Source organism: Gymnogyps californianus, chromosome 2, assembly GCF_018139145.2.
Source record: "Gymnogyps californianus isolate 813 chromosome 2, ASM1813914v2, whole genome shotgun sequence".
In the NCBI taxonomy this organism is placed as follows: Eukaryota; Metazoa; Chordata; class Aves; order Accipitriformes; family Cathartidae; genus Gymnogyps; species Gymnogyps californianus.
Genome location: NC_059472.1, coordinates 166731770 through 166753971, shown reverse-complemented (window position 1 = coordinate 166753971; position 22202 = coordinate 166731770). Strand labels below are relative to the sequence as shown.

At 46.3% G+C, this 22202-nt stretch overlaps 1 protein-coding gene across 1 annotated transcript in view; it reads right to left on the bottom strand.

The window, feature by feature from the left end:
* Positions 1–1654: 1654 nt before the first annotated feature.
* PTH1R (parathyroid hormone 1 receptor) overlaps positions 1655–22202 on the bottom strand; it is a 123108-nt gene continuing 102560 nt past the window's right edge. Inside the window, exons 8-15 of the mRNA XM_050892771.1 lie at positions 21048–21234; positions 17875–18028; positions 11987–12047; positions 10104–10170; positions 6429–6523; positions 4340–4481; positions 3054–3095; positions 1655–2017 (exon numbers count right to left, since the gene is read on the bottom strand). Of these exons, the coding sequence (XP_050748728.1) occupies positions 1655–2017; positions 3054–3095; positions 4340–4481; positions 6429–6523; positions 10104–10170; positions 11987–12047; positions 17875–18028; positions 21048–21234 (1111 nt within the window). The remainder of the gene's footprint in view (positions 2018–3053; positions 3096–4339; positions 4482–6428; positions 6524–10103; positions 10171–11986; positions 12048–17874; positions 18029–21047; positions 21235–22202) is intronic.

Here is a 22202-nt window from a genome sequence, read left to right as displayed (position 1 = left end):
CCTTTGGGGAAGCACGTGCTGCAATAGGAAGTTTGGTCACTGTTCCTAATTTCCCACTTCTGGGCAATTCTGTATCATGCCTGGCAACTGGCAGAGACCCTCCGCTAGACAATCAGCTGGTGTGAAATAGCCCCAGCACAATGCGCTGTTGGCCAACAAGGACTGTACCTCTTCATCGCTGCTGAAGGTGACGTGTATCAGAAAACAACCTTTTGGCACACTCTGCAAAAAGCACCAGCAAGGGAAACTCTGCATGGTGACAAAATCTTCCTGGTCTCTCTCTCCTGTAGGAAGGAGGCATTTCCTTGTGCTCTTCCCTTTGGAGGCAACTGCAATAGCATTTCCTCATCTGAGCATCTCTAGGCAAACTCAGTGACTTTTGACTGAAGTTAGACTTGTTTACACCAGCTAAGAGTCTGACCTGGTGTACGTACGTGTGCATGTGTGTGTGACCAAAACACAAAGAATGGGAAAGTTCAGAAGATGTTCAGAAGGTGACCATCCACGAGCAATCCCTGTGCTTTTATCCAGCAAATTTTGCCTTTGGCTCTCATGAAGGTAGGTTTGTCTGGCTGTATCCAGCAGCTGGTGCTTCTGGGTGATACAGGCAGACTGTTGATGGAGTCTTTCTCCTCATGAGGGTTTGGACTAGTGAGAAACAGGAAATTCAGAGGGCAGAATGAGAAGCAATTTAGAGGTTTAAAAAATGACTGAAGCCTGTTTCCATGAGCACCCACAAAAAGGGAGGGCTGAGTTAGCTACCCTCTGAGCTGATTTTAGCCACACACACAGAGGCGCACATACCCAAGATCTGCAAATTCCTCGCCCTGCCTCAAGCCGCTTGGTGGGCCCCTCTCCACTGCTGCATCTGGAAGAACAAAAATGTCGCACGTTCTGATAACCACATTTTCCGTCCTAAAATTGCACTGGTTTCTGGCTTGCTACTGGGACTCAGGTCAGGGAAAGGAGAATAGAGTTTTCTGCCTGCATCCAGCAACCATGAGCTGTTAACTCTGCCCACCCCAGAGGAGCATTTTGCCAGGGAGTGAGATTGCCCAAGGGAAGAACGTGTGACCGGTTGTACCGAGCTGTCCGCGTTGAGCGCTTGTCTGCAAGACCGGGCAGCTATGACCCCCAAGAGGTCTTGATCAGTGTTGTGTGTGTTACCAGGCAGACTTTACAGGGAAAGAGCAAACCAAACTGAAGACGCTGATGCCCAGGGTGGCTTGTACCCTCGCAAGAAGATGGCACTGTACACTCCCCGCAAGACTCTTGCTTTACTGGGTGAGACTCCTGTCCTCCTTGGCTGCCCACGCTCTCCAAGAGGTCCAAGGACCATGTGCTGCTTTGCAACCCTCCCTCGCGAACTCTCAGTATCTCTGTTGTTCAGCAGGTAGCAAGGCCCGCGGGTCTGGATAGCCCTGCCTCCGTTAACACCAGGGAGACTTAGATCACTGAGTATATGTATGTGATCGACAGCTGGCCACATTGGTGGCTCACTTCTTTTTCCCATATAACTTAACCTCTCGTTCCACAGAACAGAGAAACTGTATGGAAACCCTTGGCATCCAATGCGTGGCCTGATATTCTTTTGCCCACTAAATGCTCTCCAGGAACCTTTTTCATCCTTTTGCTTCTTTTTTTCCTCCTCTCTTTACATCACTGTCTCTCTTTCTTCTTCGACAAGTACTGTGGGTCTGTCTCCATCGTAAAGCCCAGAGCCATTCAGGTACTCCTCATCTTTGTTGTACTGCTCTGGTCCAGAAGAAGGCATGGAGTTTTCAGAAATAGAGCCATTTTTTACATAACCTGGCAAATTCCGGTGTCCATTGAGGGTCCCTGGTATAAGTCTCGTATTGAGATGGAGGGCAAGTGCTCCTCTTGTGGCTACATTTGTGATGCTGGTGTGGGAAACCATTGGTCCATAACTGTAGGTTGTGCTCCCACTTCGTGCTTTCCTTTTAAAGTCAAGTGCTAATGTCCACCTGCTCCATGACTTCTTTATTTCTGCTTGGACCTGAGAGACAAGGGGGAAAAAAAAAGCATGAGTGGGAGGAGAGGGGCAGAGAGTATCAGAAGGAGGTAGTATCCACAGACAGAATGGGTGGGAAACTCTCTGGGGAGTGAAATTGGGAGGAACAGTGAATTCACATTAAATCTGCCCTTTCCAAATGAAATATTTGACATTGGGAAGTTTGAATGGCTGAAAACACCTAACTGAAAATGTGGGTTAGCTCTCTCCCAGGGTTAAGGGACTGTGAGCAGCAAATCCAGGAAAGAGTCCTCTCAACGCACCATGAGCGTCAAGTGTAAATGCAATGAACCAGCTCCAGAGATGCCTGAGTCAATAGAAATTTCCTCTAGAAAGGACTTAGCTGACTACTTTAGACTGAGTATCCCACTTTTAGATGGCTAAAGTTAGGATGAGATCAATTCCTCTTATGGTATGGATTTCATCTTGGTTTTACACTGTAGAACGTAAGCAGCATATTTGTAGTTGCATTTCCCCTTAAAACCCATAAACTGAGGCCAAACGAGCCTTATGCTGGGCTGTGAAAGTAGCTCTGTTCTTTGCCGGTGTGCATCCACTGACCATCTAGTTTCTTAGTTTGCAGCCATAGAGGGAATTAAAGGAAACAAAGACATTAAAGCATATCACTCTGGAAATAGAAAAAAAGGTCAAAAAAGCCTGGACAATCAAAAGAGCTTGCTGATTAGGCAGCTACTCTATCAATCCACTTTTCTTCCTGCCACAGATCTGAAATTAAGCAGCACTAAACAGCACTTGTGCTGGGAAAAGAAAAAACACATTTTTTTTCTCCATTAGCTACTTCCAGTAGCTCATTTATTGGTGACATATTGACCTGGATGTCTTACATGACCAAAACTGAGGGTATGAACTTTCAATGTGGACTGACAGATCTTTCACTGAATGCAAAACAGGGTTACGGCTCCAGAATAAGTGAGGACACACTGATGTGCGTCCACCTTACCATCTGTGTGTGGAAGTAACCTAACAAGGGAGGGAAATAATTAAGAGGCTGGTGACTTACCTCTCCATTGCAAAAACAGTATATGATGGCAACAAAAAATCCCTAGAAGGAAGAAGAAACAACATATTAAAGTTAATCTCGTTGCATGTGAGTATCTCTTTCCTGATGGCGCTGCCCAGCATCCCTGTGTGCCTCTGAAATCAATGATGTTCATAATACGCTGTATATAATATGTGTAAGAAACCTTGCATTGTTCAGTAGTGCATGAGAGACAGATAAACATAGACATTTCCCTGCAGACTATAGACAAAATAGACAGATAGAATATATAAGCCCTCTGGGTCATGCTTGAACTAACAGGTCTGTTTTCACCCCCAGATCTTTTGCAAAGGTTCTGAGATGGTGATGGGTGCCTGGGACGGTGGTGGGGTCTACCTCACTGAAGGTGTTTGTGAACTTATTGGATAAACGTTTCCAGTGTTTTACATGTAGCTGATCCTGCTGCAGGACGGGAGGGTGGCAGATGGTCCCGATGGGACTTTTCCAGTTCTGGCTGCAAGTGGGGCAGCCGGTGCGTGGAGCAGAACTGGCTGAGTGGGATCCGCAAAGGAATTCAGATGTGAGCAAACCATGCACATCTTTTTGTTGGCCAATAGTTTACCCAGGTCTTGCTGAGGTCACCCGCTATTTTATCCCATTTGCACCCAACAGAAATTGTGGAAGCACATGAATCTCCCCCATCTCCCTTACAGTTTCTCTAAACTGTCATCTGGCCAGACCCACTGTCCGCCTTTCGTCATCCACGCTGGTCAACCATGATGATAGGTAGCAGCATGTGAGCCAAAAGTTAATCTCTCAGGGAAGGGTGTGCAGTGACGATCAAACACTGCCCTGCTTGTAGAGAGTTGCATATTCTTGCTGCTGTGTCTTATATAGGACCAGTCCTGTAACTGAACCTGCCTTTTGCCCAAACCTAGAACTGAGGAATCCATTCACAGGACTGAAAGACAACTTGGGACAAGCAAATTGGAAGCTAATTTGAAACAACATGTCTCTGTGGATCTCTACCAGCTTACGTCTAACCTGGGTCTAAAGGGATTTATTTTGTGGGGCAAGTTATCTTTCAACAGGAACATTTTTTTGTTGGACACACTGAGCCTTTATACGTTGTGTTTTGCAAATATAAAACATACTTGATGCTAAAATACTGTCAAATCACCTTGTGAATGAAATCTGTTGTATTGTAAAAACAGCCCTGCTTCCAAAGACAACCTTGCGTTCTAATTTCCCTCCTCTCCCCATTGAAATTCTCATAGTTTGCCCGCATAGTTTAACAGTTACAATACCTGGAAAGAGTTGAACAGCATTTCATAGTGCATTTGAACTTGCCAAAGAATCCCTGACACATCTGTGTATGGCATAGCCATGAAAACAATATAGTGAACGCCAAACAGAGGCATAAGGACGAGGGTAGATTTCAGCAGCTTCCTGTAGCAATAAGGAAAGAGAAAGACACAGAGGAAATTAGTGGATGGAGTGAACCTCCCAGCCGGGCTCGTCCACCTCATACCTTGGGCACAAGTTGCGCGTAATTTCGTTCTTGCTTACGTATCTCCTTGGCTAGGCTTGGATATCTTACATTTACACAGGCACCGTGTCCACCTGCAATTTCAAACTGTTGCTTCTCTTATGGCATGCGACACAACCCCGTCCATCCTCCAGCATGTCTTGATGTGCTAGTCTAACCCTCTCCACATGCATGCCCCCATGCGATGCTGCTGTAGGTACTGGAGATGAAGACGCTGAGATGTCTTTTTCAGCCTCAGACTATCCCCAGCTTTGGGCCAGGATCATGGGTAGAGGGTGGAAGGGTGACTGGAAAGAAACGTGCGTTGCTGCTTCCAGCCCTCAGCCTCTGACTGGCACTAAATCCCCTTGTCCCTACAGGATGGTTCTGCTTCAGCTTACAATGACTGGACACGGTCCTATAGAACCTACAGTAGCTGACACTGCTTGAGCAGGGGGGGTTGGACTAGACGACCTCCAGATGTCCCTTCCAACCCCAACCGTTCCGTGATTGTGCGATTCTGCCTGCTTAGTGAGGCAAGACACGAAGGTCCGCCCTGGGTTAGTGCCTCCTGTGCAACGAGCAGGGCTGGTGGAGAGGGAAGTGCATCTAGGAGCAGCATTACTCTAGATATCAAGTGGAAGAGGACAGCGCACTATGGGGTAAGCAGAAGGCGAACACTCTTAGGAGGTGCTTTGGACTGGAAAGCCCCTTTTTAAAGAAGCAGCTCCATCTCAGCATAGGACCTATGTTGGGGACTGGGGGAAGGTACAATGCAACTCCGAGTACTTGGCTGGGTTTGCTCCTGAGGGAACCAGCCTTGCCTGGAAGTGATATTAATTGAAGGCTTAAACCTTCTGCCAAGAGTTGCAGCAAGTCACCAAGTGCAGGTAATTATTGAGAAGGGCAGACATCACTACCAGAAAGACCTGGTACCTCCTCTGTCCAGCAACTGGAAACCACTGAGGGAATATAACACATTAAAAGGAGGTGGCCTCATCCAAACCATAATTAATAGCAAGCTTCAGCCAGGGAGAAATAAATAAATAGATAAATCAGAGCCCTGACAGGGCAGCAAAGAAAAACGGAGAGGTGTTTTCCTGCCAAATCTCATTCCTGCTTCAAATGAAATGTCTTGTGTTTGGAGAGTGAGATGGTAGCAATGAGCTCATGGTTTGCAGCCCAAATTATTCTGCTCTCCCCCCCTTTGCATGTGTCATGCTGGTCAGTCGAGCTCAGGAGATTATGAGAAGCCTTGGGAGCTCTCAAGCATCCGAGGTGTCTCAGCAATCTGCTTTTTCTGTCCAGTTTTGACCATGCTACAAATATCCTAACTTATCAAGAGAGAAGAGCTGGCAGAACAAAGAAAAACAAAACAAACAAGGAAATGCCAGATTTCCAGCAAAGAGTCAGGAATCTTTTTTTCATTTCAGCAAGGGCGCTGAAACACCCGCTGAAGGGCAGATTTAACAAATAGACCAAGTTTTACAAAGCACAGGAGGGAAATAAATAGAAATAAATAAACTGGTACAAATTTTAGGGGCTTCAACAGCATAAGCAATGCTTTTATTTTTGCACTCTTAGTTCAAGGCCAGCACAGTCATTTCCAAACTGGCTGAAGAGACTGAATTCCTCTCTTTAACCTATGAGGCAGGTCCCCTAGGCTGGATTTGAAAGGTTTAGGAGATGTTTAAACTGCTGTTGATTCATTCTGCATTACCAGACTTGGAAGACAGCATTCTTCTCACCTTATTTTAGGTGTCTACAGTGTAAACACCATGAACTAGTCACCCTGGGCTCCCTCTGTAGTCAAGGGGGTGAAACAAGGGCTTTGACCACTCCAAAAGTGGAGGGGGTATGTGACTCACCTGTACTGTTGTCTTGAGTCACACCTCCCTGCATTCGTCTCTCGTAGCTTGGTTGCTAGGACTCTGATAATATTGATAAAAAGAATAAAATTTACCTGGAAGAGGTGGGGAAAAAAAAACCAACAAAGAAAGGATAACTGTTAAAAAAGATCCAGACGATGACAGTGTTGTTTAGTCAATGCTTTCCCCAAGATGAGTCAAGGGGCTGTGGCAGTGACCTGATCCTGCTGTGTATGAAGCTCCCCCTGGGAGAGCTTCTCCTGTGGAATGGGTGAGCTCCTCAGGAAAGACCCAGTGTTTGGTGGGATCTAGTCAGCTCTGTTTAACCTGAATGGTTGAGAGAGAGAAGGGAATGGCCTTCTCTGACAAGGTGTGGGCATCTCACATGGAAACACCTGCATCTGAGCTAGCCAGCTCGGCAGACACCGAATAACTGGATATGATATTAATATATAAGGCAGTGCTTACCAGGGATTTTGAGATATGGACTACAGACAACTCTCAGTATTTTTCACATCGTCTTTTTTTAAAACTCCATACAGCGATATGGGTCATTTTCATGGCCTCATAAATCTCTCAAACTTAGTTCAGGGTCTAGGGAGCAGACCGAAATTAGGTGATATTTGTCTCTTGCAGCCCACCCGAGATTAAGATCTCCTCAGGCTAAGAGAAGCATTAGTAGGATGCCTTTCCCTATTTCCATGTGCAAAAGGAAAGAAGAGCAAGCAAACTGCACCATGACGAAGACACAAAGTAGACCTAACTAGAGATGACAGATCAAGAATGCAGAAGGGCAATAGACCTGTAAAACTTCTGTTGTATGTCTGCTGCTAACTCTCCCTCTGGAGGAGTGTTTAGTAAGGAGCAGATAAGGACAGTAAGGAAGTAATATCTACTTCCTATGTAGGGAGCCACATCCATGAACCCATCTTGTGGCCAGCTGCTCAGCCAAGCTAATCTAGTCCTACAGGAACATGCTCATGGTGACCCATGCAGCAAAAGGTAACGACAACATCTCATGGCTACACTGCCACGCTGCCAGAGATGAAAAATGGGGAGATGTTTGAGGGATTCTCAGCTTTTTGGAGCTCTTCAGAGATTGGTTTCACTGGGGCTGGGATTACACCTGCTGCTGCCCAAGACAAAACCATTCCTGGGACTATGGCAAGGCCACAAGCAGAACCATGGTGTGACTGTCTGCACTGGGCAGAGCCATGTTGCTGGGCTAAGGCTGATGCCTATGGGTTTCTCTGGAGGCTTGCAGCAGTCATCTGACTTCTCAGATGCCAGCATGGCAGCATTTCAAAGAAACAAATTGCTGTGCCACACACAGGCTCATAGTTTTATGCCAGAAGGGACCATTGTGAACCTCTAGTTTGATCTCCTGCAAAACACAGTCCATAAGACCTCCTTGTATTCGTTTTTGTTTGAGCTATAGCAGATCTGGGTTTCAGTGTTTCCATGACGGAGATCCTACCACAACCATTGGTAAGTCGTTCCAACGGTTAATTACCCTCACTGTTAACACAAGTAGTTCCCTGAGCCGCTGAACGAATACAGCCTGGCTTGCTATGGCTTTGTCTTCTGTGGTTGGATTCCTTCTCCTTTAATGAGATGCAAGTTCATTTTGAACAGCTCTCCTCTGTGTTAAAAAGGGGGTAAGGTGGTACTACTCCCTTTCCCTTGAGGGGGCATTAGTAGAACATCTCTCCTGTATCTATTTGACTGTTTTCATGAGGTTTGTGGGAATTTAACATCCACGCAACCCCATTCCCTTAGTTACATTTGGTTGGAGTTTACTGACTGGCACAAAAGTTATAAGATGCATAGACTGACAGGCAGAGAAGCACACTGCCTGGGAGCATATAATTCATTTTCATTGGAAACCAATCTGAAAGGAAAAAAAAAAGTCAGGCTTTGTTTCTCATACGAGTTTTTTTAGCCTCAAAGGCTCAAAAGTGGGATCTTGTTCTGCATTTGTCAGCTAAAATGAAGATGTCCAACCTTATCACAGTCTGGAAGAAAACTCCTCTGACTTCCTGAAACATGCTAAGTTTTAAAAGAAATCCAGACAACTGAATAACATCAAAGCTAGCAGCAGAGTGGAGGGATTTTAAGCCCCTCAGCCTCCAAATTCTCTGCAAGTACATCCAGAAAATGCATAACTTAGTCCAGCAACATATGACCAGCCAGTGTGGGAATTGAAAAGGCAGTCAAGTGAACAATATGAACCCACAGAAATTAAACAGAAACAACCCACAGAATATTTTTGCATGGTAAATAGCTGCATTTGCAAATAGCCAGGGTACAAGCACAGCAGAGGCTCATGGAAAAACATTATTTTTACAAGGACGAGCCTCAATTGAGCTGTTTCTCCTCTGCTAATTGGGCTTTAAATTAAATGCAATGGGGTTGCTGGCATTCATCTAGTTGAGCTATCTGAACTTTCTTCTCCATCCTGCTATTTCGTTTCCAATGACCACGATGTGGGCTTGCTGATGCGTTTCTTCCAAGGTGCCAAACTAATTGCTAGAGCCAGGTGGAGAATTTCCACCAAAAGGAAATTCTGATGAAGAAAAAAGCCCCCCAAGTCCAAAGCAGCTCACCTAATTGCACATATGAGCATATTCACCTCAGAAACTTCCCTGCTGTTCATATGCAGATGGTTTGATTTTCTTCTCACCCACACTGATCATCTTCCAAGGCCTCCTGATTTGTGAGTCAGAAGGAAGTATTACAGAGCTTGATGCAAAACCCTCTGAAGACTATAGAGAGATTCTTACTGACTGCACTCAGCTACTCATGGATGAATGTAAATGGGGACTAGGATATGTGGGAGTGGACAAGCCCTTTTGCATGCACTCATCTAACAATCAGAAGATGGAGTAATGGAGAACCATAGAGAAAGACAGAAGGAGGAAAGAGGGTAATTGATGAAAACTGTGAAAGCAGATTCTCTAGCTAATTAGGACCCTGCTCAAGTAGACACATAACTATCCACTGAATTGCCCTTGTGCAGATAATCACATCTTATAATGACGTCTCCAGCTTGTGAGAGGCTCAGTCCTGTGTCTGGATAATGTCACTTATATCCTTTGTGTCCTCTCTGGCTCCTGGGTGGGGGCTGAAGTAATCCTCCATCAGTGATTAACATCATGTCCGATCATAGCTGGGACGGTTTAACTTTCGCCCCCACCTTTAAGGTATCCCAAGCTTTTATCAGTTCAGAAAGGTGAGTCTGAAACAATCGGATGACACTGAAACATGCCTGGGGAAAAGGTTTGGTCCAGCTACGGAAACCAAATTCCACTTCTTCCCACTGGAGATGCCTGGTGAGAATGTGTTATGACCCCTGTTTCCAGTATCACATGGGTTGGAAATATTGGCTTGAATATTTGCTTCATTAATGATTTTAGGGTCTTACCCCGGTGTCGTTTTTCTCTCCTAAGCAAAACTTGAAGTTGCTCATAAAGCCCTCTACGTATGCAGCTATCAAACTTACAGGCAAGTCAAATACAAGGCCCTTAAACTGGATATATAGGGACTCCACACTGCTAAGGCAGGAGCTATGTTAACAGGGTGATTAAAGTAGGGCAGCCTGGCTCAGCTCTTCCCACCGAGCCTGCATCAACCAAAGGCACTGCCTCCCACCCCTTGCAACCAGCCAGTACTCACCACGATAGCTGCCAGGATGGGCACCTGAATAATCCATTTTAAATTGCCAGCACTCAAATCCCAACACCTGAGAAGAGATTGACATCCCATCAGGAAATCATTGGTTACAAAGAGCAACAGACTCAAGTGTCTTGTTGGATAAATCCACCCTGGAAGGATGGGTTCCTCCAAAGCCTGGTGCGGTGGAAGGACCTAGCTCTAACCCTGCCTTCAGTCAGCAAGGCTTTGAAATAGCCCTTCTTCTGCTGTTATACTGTTCAAAACTGAAACCACTACTAAACTCATTTAAAGTTATGCTCTGCAGATGGTAGAATAGCTCTTTCCACAGTCATCAAGACTTGTCTGTTCTGGGCAGGAACCCACCCTTTTCCACTTCTTCTTCACCTCCTTACCAGAAAAAACTACACTAAAAGTAATCCAGCTTTCATGAAAACAAGAGAGGCTGAAATGGCCTGATATTACCCCTTGGAATAAACCTGCACAACTTTGCATGGGGACAGGGCCTGTCTGAAGACATGGTGATGGGGACAATACTGCAGTTCCTGTGCTTCTTTCAGCCCTGCTCTTGCAGTGAGACCAGCCATGCTCCACAAAAGTCTTTATCTCCTTTTCATCTTCAGCCCTTATCCAAGTGAGGACTGGAAGGGCAAACTGTTGGTGGCGTGGATGTTGGGCTACGGTCCTCCGCCTGCCAAGAAGAGGCTGAACACTATTTCCTCCCAGGCGCTTCCAGCAGCCATTGAATAAGGTCACTCAGTGTTAATTACTCTGAATTCTCTCCAACCAGGGAGAGAGGAGTGCCACAGGCTTTTCTTTATCTGAGCCAGACAGCCCCCAAATGGCAGCTGCAGTTTTCATTTCATGGGCCAAATGCTGCCCAGGCAGCTATTCAAGGAAAGCGAGAGGCAGGGGCAGAGAAACCACCGGTGCTGACTGAAAGGCTCTACGAGGATGAGCCTGTGCCAATGCAGATGCGTCATGCTTCAGTAGCTGTGCTACTCCGTCCTTCCAAGCCTGGACCTGAAATCCCATTTGGAAAGCAGTGTCCTCCCAGGCAAAGCCATTTGAAATGTTGCCTGGGGACCCCCACGCTTTTGCTGGCGGATCGTGTTGTGTGGTCAAGCCTGTGCGTTATGGGGGGAAAATGTGATTGTTTGGGGGTTTGAAGATCGGATGCTATGGATCCTTCATTCAGCATACTGTAAGAATATGAGGCCATGAGGGTGCATGTGTAGGACCAAAGAAGCAGCTGATCCCTATCTTGTTTCTGACAGTAGCCAGAAGCTGATATTTAAGGTGGAACAGGTAAGCAGGTAGTAATACTTTTCTAGAATATTCTTCCAACAATTTGCTGTTCCGGATGGCTTCCTGAGCCAGAGCATTACTGAGTATCTAATACTTCTAGAGGAATTTATCTTCCATGAATTTGTATGAACGCTTTTTAAACCTAAGGACATGCTGGCATCCACACCTCCTGCAGGGAGGTGTTACAGCTTTACCACCTCATCAGTGCTGAACCACCTTCTTTGACTGTGCTGAACCTGCTATCTCCCAACTTCATTCCCATTCATTCAGGATTTTAAAGATCCCTGTCCTGTCCCTGCCTAGGTGTGAAGCAATCCCCTTTAGCCCCAGGGATAACAGCTGCAGGTGTTCACATTTATCAAATTCTGTAAAATGAAAGGAAAGCTAGGAAAGTTGCACCTACTGTATCCTTCCCTGTCACACCCCCCCCAAAAGTTTGCTAACTTCATGGCAGAAATCACTTCTGGCTTTGCCTGGTTCCTTTTTTCCTCTCGATTCACCGACAAAGTCACCATTGCCAAAAGCCCCACAGAAGCATCACACGTAAAAGGGAGAAAAGAAAATCCGATGCGACTTACTCTGTGTCGGCTAGAGTGGCTCTCACGCTGGCCCATGCTGTAACAAATACAGCAGGGAGTCCTGCAAAAAAACACAGGTCAAATGGGGTGAGTAGGGGGACTAGAGGGCTCCGTTACCATAAGCCTAGGTGGAGTGGGCTAGAGGAAGGTGGAAGAAGCAGTTTTTAAATATTCAAGCACAATTTAGACTAGGAAACCCTGATCTTGGTCTCACGTCTCTTCTGTAGCTCAAATGGTAAACCAAACAGTGTCAGGGAGCATTTTCTGGAAGACAAATGTCATGGTCTGGACATGTCCACCCTACTGAACTTTCCTGGCTTTCAAAATGGAGCAGCTTGCTTTCCCAAGTTGCTGGCCAGGAGTGGTCCAGGCTTAAGCTACCTCCCGATTCGTGTTTGGGAGATAGCCAGCTAGTCTGGGCCTGAGATGGGTCATGGACTTGACAGGATAAATCATCAGGTCCTGTGCCTTTCCTCTAGCGCTACTTTATAGATACATAGCCTGTAGTGCTTGAACCTGGGTGACTGATACCTGCTCCAGCCAACTCATTCAATTTGAAGCAGAGAGGGATTTCGTGCAGCACACCTTTCCCAAGATATTTGTTTCCTTCCCCTGACATCAAGGAAAGGTGGGTCTGGAGTCAGGCTCAGATCGTTTCTCCCAGCACAGGGCTGGATGGATTAGAAGCTCTGTTAAGTGTGAGGGACTTGCTGCATGAAGCAGATAAATGCTAGAATTTAGGGTAATGCTTGCAAAATACTCCAGCCAAAGGTTCACTCCCAAATGAACCATCCTTATTTCAGCACAGTTACACTAGGCATCATCTTTTCCCTGTGAAAAGTAAAAGAATCACCAATATCCAAATGCAATCTTCTATTTATTTTTTCAGGGTCCAGTTCTGCTTTATTTGTACAACTGAGTCCCCTACTGGCTTCCCTTAAAAGGCAGGATCAAATCCACAGTAGCTTCCACAAATTCAAGAAGAATAGCCCCTTTCAGGTGAAAAAAAAATTAAAAAATAAATAAAGGCGACTTTTATCACCGATGACTGTAAATATGCTGTTCACAGTCTAAGCTCATTGGGGCTCGGCATGCATAAGCACACGCTTAACTTTCAGCATGCACTTAAGTCTCATTAGGGTGCTTAAAGGCTTTCCTGACCACGGACGCTTTCCTGAGCTGGGGTGTGGAGCAGGGACGCCTGTCTCATACACACATGGACAACGGGGCCGTTATCTTGGTTGGAACCTTTAAATGCCACGGTAATATAAGAAAGCATAAATAATTAAACACAGAGCCTCACTCAGGACCAGCGCAGCAGCGCTGCCTACAAAGATACATTTATAAGGAATGCACCCTGCTTTACAATCCCCTGCGATGGCTGGCATTGGAAAGAAAATACTTAACCTATTGCACTGGGAACCCGTGAGCGTGTTGAAGCTGAGGGCTTGGGGAAGGTGATGATTTATTGCAACAAGCACCGCCCATTTCCTCCTCACTGTTAATCGCCTATCTATGAAAAATACATGCATGCTCCAGACTACTGGCTGAGCTATCAAGGGCTTAAATGCATATAACTTTGCTGATATCGTTCGTGTTATTCCAGTTTATATCAACTGAGAAACTGGTCACGTTGAGAGGCTGACATGCCTGCTGCCTGCCTGCGAGACGGTGGATATTCACCCACTATTGTGCAGCTCTAAGTTTGAAAGACGGATTGTTTCAGAGATTTGGATGTGTTTGACACGTGCTTGTTCCTCTCCAGCCTGTCCTGCACTTCAGAAGAGACACTGTTCCCATTCATACTAATCCTGTGCTGTGTTCAAGGTTCGTAGCAACAATAAAGTATACAGGAGAAAATAATTATGCCTAAAAAATCCCTATGTGTGGATTTATTGTGCCCTGTGCACTGCTGCCTCACTCCATTCAGGCAAGCTTAGGAAAAGGATCCTTGATGTTTTCTGCAAAACACACAAAGTGAATTCCTGGCACCAGTTTTATTGCTACATTTGTCTTTCTGCATCTCTTACATTGTTCTTTTTTTGCAGTGTGAATAATTGTACATGTTCTTAAATTTACAAAAAGTGGTGTGAATCCTCTCCCTCCCTTTCCTCTGCCTCATTTTTAGATTCTCTCTGTGTCAATGTAACATGGAGTGCTTGGGCCGTCAGGTAATTTCTAGAGCTCAATCTTTTCCTGCCACTCTGGTAAGCTAGTCTTTCCATGTGAAGAGTCAGAAGGCTTAGCTTTGCCTCCAGCATCTCTTTTACTTTCAGAGGGTGATGACTGACTTTTTGGTGTCTCCACTTGAAAGTCCTGGCCTGTGATGCCCCAAGATTGACAATCCCTCTGCTGAGCACTCACAGCGCCCATTGATGGGAGAACCATTAACCCAAAAATCAGGACTGAGGTCCTCAAAATTAGACATCCAAAGATATCCACAAACAGCAGGACACCCAAGAGGACGCAGCTCTGTGAGCAGGAACAGTCATACGTAAGTAAATGCATCTGGCCAACCCACCAGAGAAAGGAAAGTGTCTCCAAAAAGCCTGTGATCTCCTGGGTGGCTGTGAGCGCAGACAAATGCAGGCGTGGATGGCTGGATGCATGTCCTCCCCCTTGCATGTATGTACCCCACGTGCACGACCGGTGTGACGCAGGACGAACCTCACCGGGCGGCGATGCCGTGAGTGACTTCTACAGAATCCACATTGTATGCGCTGTGCATTTCTAGTCAATACACACAGTGTGTACAATGCAGGTGCTATAAAGTCAAGTGTCTCCCCATCAGCTGGAAAATGTGCAAACCTCAAGCTGGGCAAAGTCTGGTGGCCACCCCAACCCCCTGCTCTCCTCTGTCGCTTTTCTTGTGTACGTGTCTCCTAGCAGTTGGAAAAATGGCTTTCATGCATGTGTCAAAGCTGTGAGTAAGAGAGGCAGTTGCAAAGCGACTGCTAGAAGAAAGCTTATGAATACAGACCTTATGTAGGTCTGGAGAAATCTTGTCTTGGTTCCCTGCTATTTGAAAACCTCTCTGAGGAACAATGCATGTGTTTTTTCAGTCCCTCTATGTCATATTTTCCTAATATTGAATAAGGCTAATAACACCCTCTTATGCCTCTCACCCTGTTAGGTACGAATACTTTCAGGCAAGGATGATTTCTGCTTAGATAAACATGCAAGGCTCGCCATCGTGGGTTTTTGGACCTGAGCACCTCTATCAGTAACACATCAATCTATTTGTTTTCCCAGGTCTCCCTGCAATCCTCATTTGCACCGTAGCTGAAAGCCAGTGCAGTCCAGCCGGGGGGAGGAATTAACATGGTGTGAATGAAAAATGCCAGTGGAATCAGCTTGGGTTTTCTAGCTATTGGTCATGCTTCTTAGACTTCCTTCATAAAACAGCTGCAGGGAACTTGAAGTCTGCTGGGGAATTTATTGTTGCCCATAATATCATTATTTATTTATTTTTGTTGGGTGCTGGCAAGGAACGAGTTCCTTTCTGTCATCAATGTCTCCCTTGCAAGAAGGGCACTGCGGACTTTCACGGAGCCACGCTCCCTTGTGCCAGCGAGGATTTGGATTGAAAAGACTTGACAGAAGTCTTTGGGTCTGACATCAAAGAGTAACTGTATGTTCTGGTTTCTTCAGTAGTCTGGAAATAAGATGTTGTAGGGTGATTTTTGCCCCCCGCCCCCACCTTGGAAATTTCCAGGCAGGATAAATTCACCGCTGTTTATTGTTACACAAGCAAAAAAATATCCCAGCTTTTGGGGCAAACTTGTCTTTTCTGTACCTATGTGGAATGTCATAATTATTTATCTCTGATTCCCTGTCATTCATTGCTGTGGTATGGGCAGGATCCAGTGCCCACTGCAGGGAACTGGAGTTTTTCCACTGACTCCAGTGAGTCTTGGATTGGGCTGCCCTTTCCAGTGCCCAAAAGCTATCAAAACAATACGTCTGTGCGGGGGTGTGTGTGTACATTATCATGCTAATCAAAACAAAGCAAAAACAAATGCAACTGGAGGGATCCTATGTTCTCATTCCAGAGGAATTTAAATTGAGTAGCCTCAAACTTTTGGAAGCACATAGACGATTGGTGTTGTGACAGGTGTGACTTCAGCTTTGTGGTTGCTCTGATAAAATGATTATACTCTGGCAGTGGTTGGAAGAATTAACGAGAGGAACCCATGCCTGTTAGACTGTTTTCCTTTGGCTGCATTATGAGCAGCATCAAGTTGGTTTTTCTTGTTAAACATATGGCATCATTTTTCAACTGCTTCCCTCTCTACCAGAATTTGCTCTGGGGAATTATTCTTTAAGTCTGCTCTGCACAGCTTAATGCCATTTTCTGAGAAGCAAATTTTACATAGCTTGAAGGTTTGGAAGAGGATGGGTTTTGGAGTTTTTTTGATTTGTTTTTTGTTCTTTTGTTTTAAAAAAGAGGTGACATCTAAAGTCCTCTCTGTCTCACAGCAGCTGAGGTAAGAAATGCCGTGTCCCCAAAATATCTCTCTCTATTTATTTTCCCCCAAACCTACCAGCTGGTTGGGACCAGACTTTGCCTGAGAGATGGGTGCCCGCTTTGGGACTCATATTGACACCTCCCGTCTTTATCATATGGCAGCACCAGCAGTTTCTGACTTAAGCACCAGCTGAACATGGGGTTAGCAAGGAGCTTGTGGTCCCCTTCTCCCCCATATCGCACTTGGGAAGGAGGGAGGCTGGAGAGAGTCCTGCAGGCTGGACTGCCCTGGGTTACTGAATTCCTTGCTTGCTCTCACAAAGCAAAAACCTGCAATGCTCCATAAACTCGGTTCTGCACTATTGTCTGGCTTGCTCAGAGCTCCACTGTTAAGAGACACTGGTTTTCTTCCAGAAGAAATCATGTTCTGGAATGGGGATGATGTGGTGCACACAGTAATCTTGTCCTAAAATGCAGTCAGGATGTGGCCAGGTGCATTTTGGACCTGGAAACTGGGAAGCGGTCCTGGGCCATACAGTTTAGAGGTAACCATAGACACCTCTGAACAGGTTTTTCCTGCTGTAAGCTCCTTTGTAGACCTACACCCCATTATTCTTCGTTATGTCCTCAAGGATCATCTAATACGTTTCCTGTTCTCCCTTACAGTCCACACACTTCAGGCGACTGTGGGCAGTTGTTTTATTGTCCTCAGCCTACCAACACCTCATAACTCCTTGCAAGCCAAAGCTAATGCCAGAAGTGAACAGAAAGCACATTCTCGTCTGAAATGTGTGTGCCCACAACACCTTCCACTAATGAGCACCCTCCCTGCACCCACATCCCGCCCCTTTCTCCTTACGCCAGGAAAAGATGCCCAAGTTAAAAGAATAGGAAAAAAAAAAAGTCTTCCCCACAAATTGCAGGTTTCTACTGGTGCTCCAACACTCATGAAACCTCAGGAGCTTTTTAAAGCAACTGAGATCTGAGGTAAGAAATCAGAGCTTAGGTCTGCCGTTGGGAGCAGATGCTCACAGCCTCACGCAACTTTCCTCCCCTCCAGCCCAACGTCTGTTTCTCAGCAGGAGGCACTTGGCAGAGGTGGGGATAACTCAGAGGGTGCACTAAAATCAGCTGTCACATGCACACATCTGCTGCCCTGGAAGAATGGCAAGATGTGCTGTCTCTCCAAGCCTGGGCTGATCCTTCCAGAGATCCTGGAAGTGCCACAGTGCAAATACCACAATTTAGAAATGATAAAGGCTTCACAAGAGAGCTAACCTGTCCTTGCAAGAGTCAGTGTCTCTGATGCTCACCCTGCCTCTGTCCCCTCTCCTATATTTATGTATACGCTCTATCTGCTTCAAAGACTACCTCCAACAGGCTTCTTACAGGTCAGCCATAAGGAGCAGCCATGACTTACCCCAGCCAAATAATGTGAATCCCCAAAGATACTTCTTCTCTGAGAAAAATGCCATGAAGATGAGGCTGTGGAGATAGAGCCCTTCCACCAGAATCCAGTAGTAATTGGTTGCCAGGAAGTAGAGGAAGAAGGTAACCGCTACTTTACAGCCCACCTGCAATGATCACAGAGAGACAGGGTTATGCGAGGAACATGGTGTGAAATTCTCGTTCTACATAAATCCATAATTTACCAAGATGGGCTGGAAAACAAGATGGAGAAAGGAAAAAATAAATCAGAAAACTCTGTTGCAGGGCTTTTACAAGGGGGAAAAAATCAGTGCAAGAACAGAAGAGATGAACAACTGAGAAGAAAGCTTCCCCTCAGCCTGACGTTGTGTCACCAATAGCAGGTGAGATGGGAGGTGTAGGAGGACAGGCCAAGGGTGGAGAGAAGCTGACCTCATCTGACTCTCTCCCAACCCGGTGATGAGGGGCTCACACACTTTCTAGGGCAGCTGTGTTTCATCTTTTCCCTGTGTCTCTTGACCATGTTAGAGGACAAACGGCTGTGGCCAAGTCACCTTGGTCTGGGTGACGTGGTACAAGTCACATCACTTGGAAGTATGACTTCCTCCTCAGCTCGTGGAGAGATACGGGCACCGTGTGAGCCACCCCATCCTCTCATGGATGTCCAAGACAGGGTCCTCCAGGGCTTCCTGTCTTTCCTCAACAAGTGTGAAGACACCCTAGATGGCTGCTGTAGGCTTTGGCGACTGGTCCTCCAAGAGCAAACAGAAGCTGGAGGATTTCACCCACAATGTCAAGGTGTTTTCTGAACAGACCTGAGCTGCAAGGTGGGAGACGTGGTAGAGACTTCCAGGACACACTGATCTTAAATGGGCTTGTAAGCTGACCTCTCACTCCACACTGACCTGCAATCCTTTGCTTTCTTGAGAGGAAAACCCTGACAGCGACTCAACGCTCCCCTGCCCTTCTGAAAGAGTGGGGCAAAGCCACCCTTCTTCCAACATTCCTCAGCCCTAGTAGAGAAAGGCTGCAAAGTAATGATGCCACATGGGGTTTGTTGGTACAAAGGGACAGATAAAGCCACCTCTTGTCAATGTGGAAATGCTAGGACTCTGGGTAGTTCGATTTCACAGGAAGCCTGTGACTACCAAACACATCCCATGGCAGCAGCACATCTCCAGGCTGCCCCTTCCTTTGAGAGGAATACAAGCGACTTGCAGAAAATGTCAATAATATGTACCTTGTAAATAAAAAGATAATTTTTTATTCTGGCACAGCTCTTATGCTAATCCTTTGCCAATCAAAATGAATAAGCACATATTATATACATATATATATGTATACATATAAAATATAGACACCTTTACACCCATTTTCTTTTACAGACAAAGTGAGTTAAAATAGAAGGAAGATCAATTAAAAAATCCCCATCCAAGTTTAATAATAATTTTTATATTTACAAAAAATCACCGTCTACCCCCACACAGGGAGCATCAGGCAGTAACTGCAAAGCTCCCACTTCACTTGGAAACAAAAGAAATACATTAATTGTTGCCTTCACCGCTTGTTTCCCTTTCAATTCGGAAGAAAGGGGAATGCCATTAAATTGCTAATATTCACAGAATGCAATATATCATCCCAATTATTCCTTATAATGTGTCCAGCCCAAGGAGAAACAGAAAACAATGCAGTAAAACATTTTGTGTTCTTTCCAAAAAGGGAGTGTTTTGAAGTGTGCTGAGTGCTCCAGCCAGAGACTCACCAAATTAATGAAATGATCTCTGAAATGGGAAGGAAACACGATAACAAATTTCCATCTGGGGGGACTTGGATGCACAGTGGGACATTTCGTATACGCTGATTTTATGCAGGGGTGTTGGTGGCCAGGTCCCTGGTAGTAGCACAAGCTGTGAAAGACTTGAGAAGCCAAAAGAATACACGGGCAGAAAGTTTGTTGCCACATTGCGAGAGCAACTCCACTAGCATGTTTGAGCTAGCTCAGATTTTTTGTGTGCATTGAAGGTAACCCTTGATCTTAGATACCAAAATCTACCTCCGCTGTGTCTGCAGCATTCAACAATTCGTGAATGATGGGCTATCATACCTAGGATCCACCATGGGAAATCTGTGATAAGACCAATGACAAGAACAGACAGCTTCAGCAGGTGGGGACAAATTTGAAAACTGAGGATGGGCTTCATCCCCCCTCAAGTACATGGACAATGCAGATTTGCCATCTGAGCTTTCTGTACGGTGAAAAGAAGCATTTACTTTTGGAGACAAGTTCAACTGACCTCACTTCAATTTTTATTTTAGGATGTGGTTTGTCATACCCTTGTCTCGACTGGCTGTGTTGATCATACTGACTCAGCTGACCATAGATGGAACCTGAGGTGACTAGACTGAATGAAGGTGTCTCCCTTGTAGACATCTGCTTTTTGCAGATGAACCCTACCCTTTCTTATGATAGTGCATAATCCCTCCATTGTCCCTTCTAAAATGTCTTTTTTTCAGAGATGGGAGTGATAAATCACAACAGGAGCAACCCAGCTATGGTTTGCTGCAAAATTACGGTGAGGTGAGAAGTCTGCTGCTGACCTTCTTCCTCACAAGCTACCTCTGCTCTGGCTCTGGAGTCAGGGCTGAGAGCCTCCCAAGACACGTTGAACCGTGGCTTTGCTACATCTGGGCTGTCAGTTTGATGGCACAGACGTTACAGCACAGTGATGCCTCCATGGGTCATACAGATAGGAGCTCCAATCAGCCAGTTGCACATTGTGGTGGGAGAAGTATACGCTGTGAGATGCCAGCACTGATGTGCCTTGCCTGGGACAGCCAGGGGAGTTTCCAGAGCCATACACTTTGGGGGACATCAGGGGAATGCTGAAAATAGGAGCTGTAGATGGGAACCAAAACGTGAACCTTGACTTTACCTTTGACTGCCGTGGGGAACAGCTCTTCCTTAGCTCTGGGGCTGGGCAGTCCCTCTGGGCCAGTGGATTGAGAGGGAGTGGGAAGGGATGGGGAGAGGCTGTGAAGAGTGAGGAAAGCGGGGGAGCTGGTGTCCCTCAGTAGGGTGGAAAATCCCCCTGAAAGAGGCGAGGTGTTCAACAGAGAGGACAGAGGCACGAAGCCTGGAGAACCAGCTGCTCCAGCAATACTCACAAACTGTGATTTATCTGCTGGAGGTGCTTCAGTGATGGACTTCAAGTCTTCCTCTGAGATCCGTTCCATCTCCTCCAAAGCTGACCCGGAGTACAAGACTGCGTCCTTCACAAAGATGCTCACGGCTCTCAGCATGAAGGAGACAAACAGGTGCATGTGGATGTAGTTTCTAGTGCAGTGCAAACGTCTGGAGGAGGAGACAGAGAAGAATTGGAGTAGTTTAGCCCATCTGTTGGACAGACTCAGGGTCACCTCTGCTTCTGAGGAGCCCCAGCTCCTCTCATCAGCACTGTGCCACCATGGCAAAGCAGTGCTAGTGCCACTGCTGCCCTGCGCTCGCGGTTCACCCGTGGGGTTGGTAAATGAATTAATACCTACTCCAGGGCTTTGGTTGCAGCACACCGCTCCTGACTTTGCATTAGGACAATGCTGTGCCTGTACTCATTTAAACTCCTTTATTTCTGGGAAATCTTGCAAAGAAATAGGGACGCATTTTGCCTGTATTGGGCATGAGTAGCGAGCATGCGTGCAGTGGGCAGCGTGGGCAGTGAGTCTTCATCTGGAGGATGGCGTGTGTGTGCAGCGCACATGCAGCCGGAGGAGGGTATGTGATATGCAGTCCATGCTCAGTGAGTGCAAATCTGGAGCGCAGTGCGCATGCAGCGTGTGTGCAGTGTGCGTGCAGTGTGCGTGCAGTACACGTGTGATGAGTTTGCACGTGCAGGACACTGTGTGTGCAGTGCGCATGCATCTGGAGGCAGTGAGAGGTGCACTCAGTACGGAGCACATGTGCAGTGTCTGCACATCTGGTGAACATCAGGATGAATGCAGTGGGTGCGCAGCCTATGTGCAGGGTGTGTGCAGTGAGCGTGCATCCAGTGTGCAGTGTACATTCAGGGAGTGTACACCTGGTGTGCAGCGCGTGCGCAGCGAAGCCAACAACAGCTGCGCAGTGTGTGCAGGGCGTGCGCACCCCTGTGTGCAGTGTGTGCAGGATGACCATGTCCCTGGTGTTCAGTGCACATGCAATGAGTGTGCATCAGACATGCAGTCATTTTCCACGACGTACAGACAGAGAGCAGGATACATGCACGGTGCTCACTGATGCTAAAGTGTGTATCCTGTGTGTGCCCCTTTCACTGTTAAATCCATCCC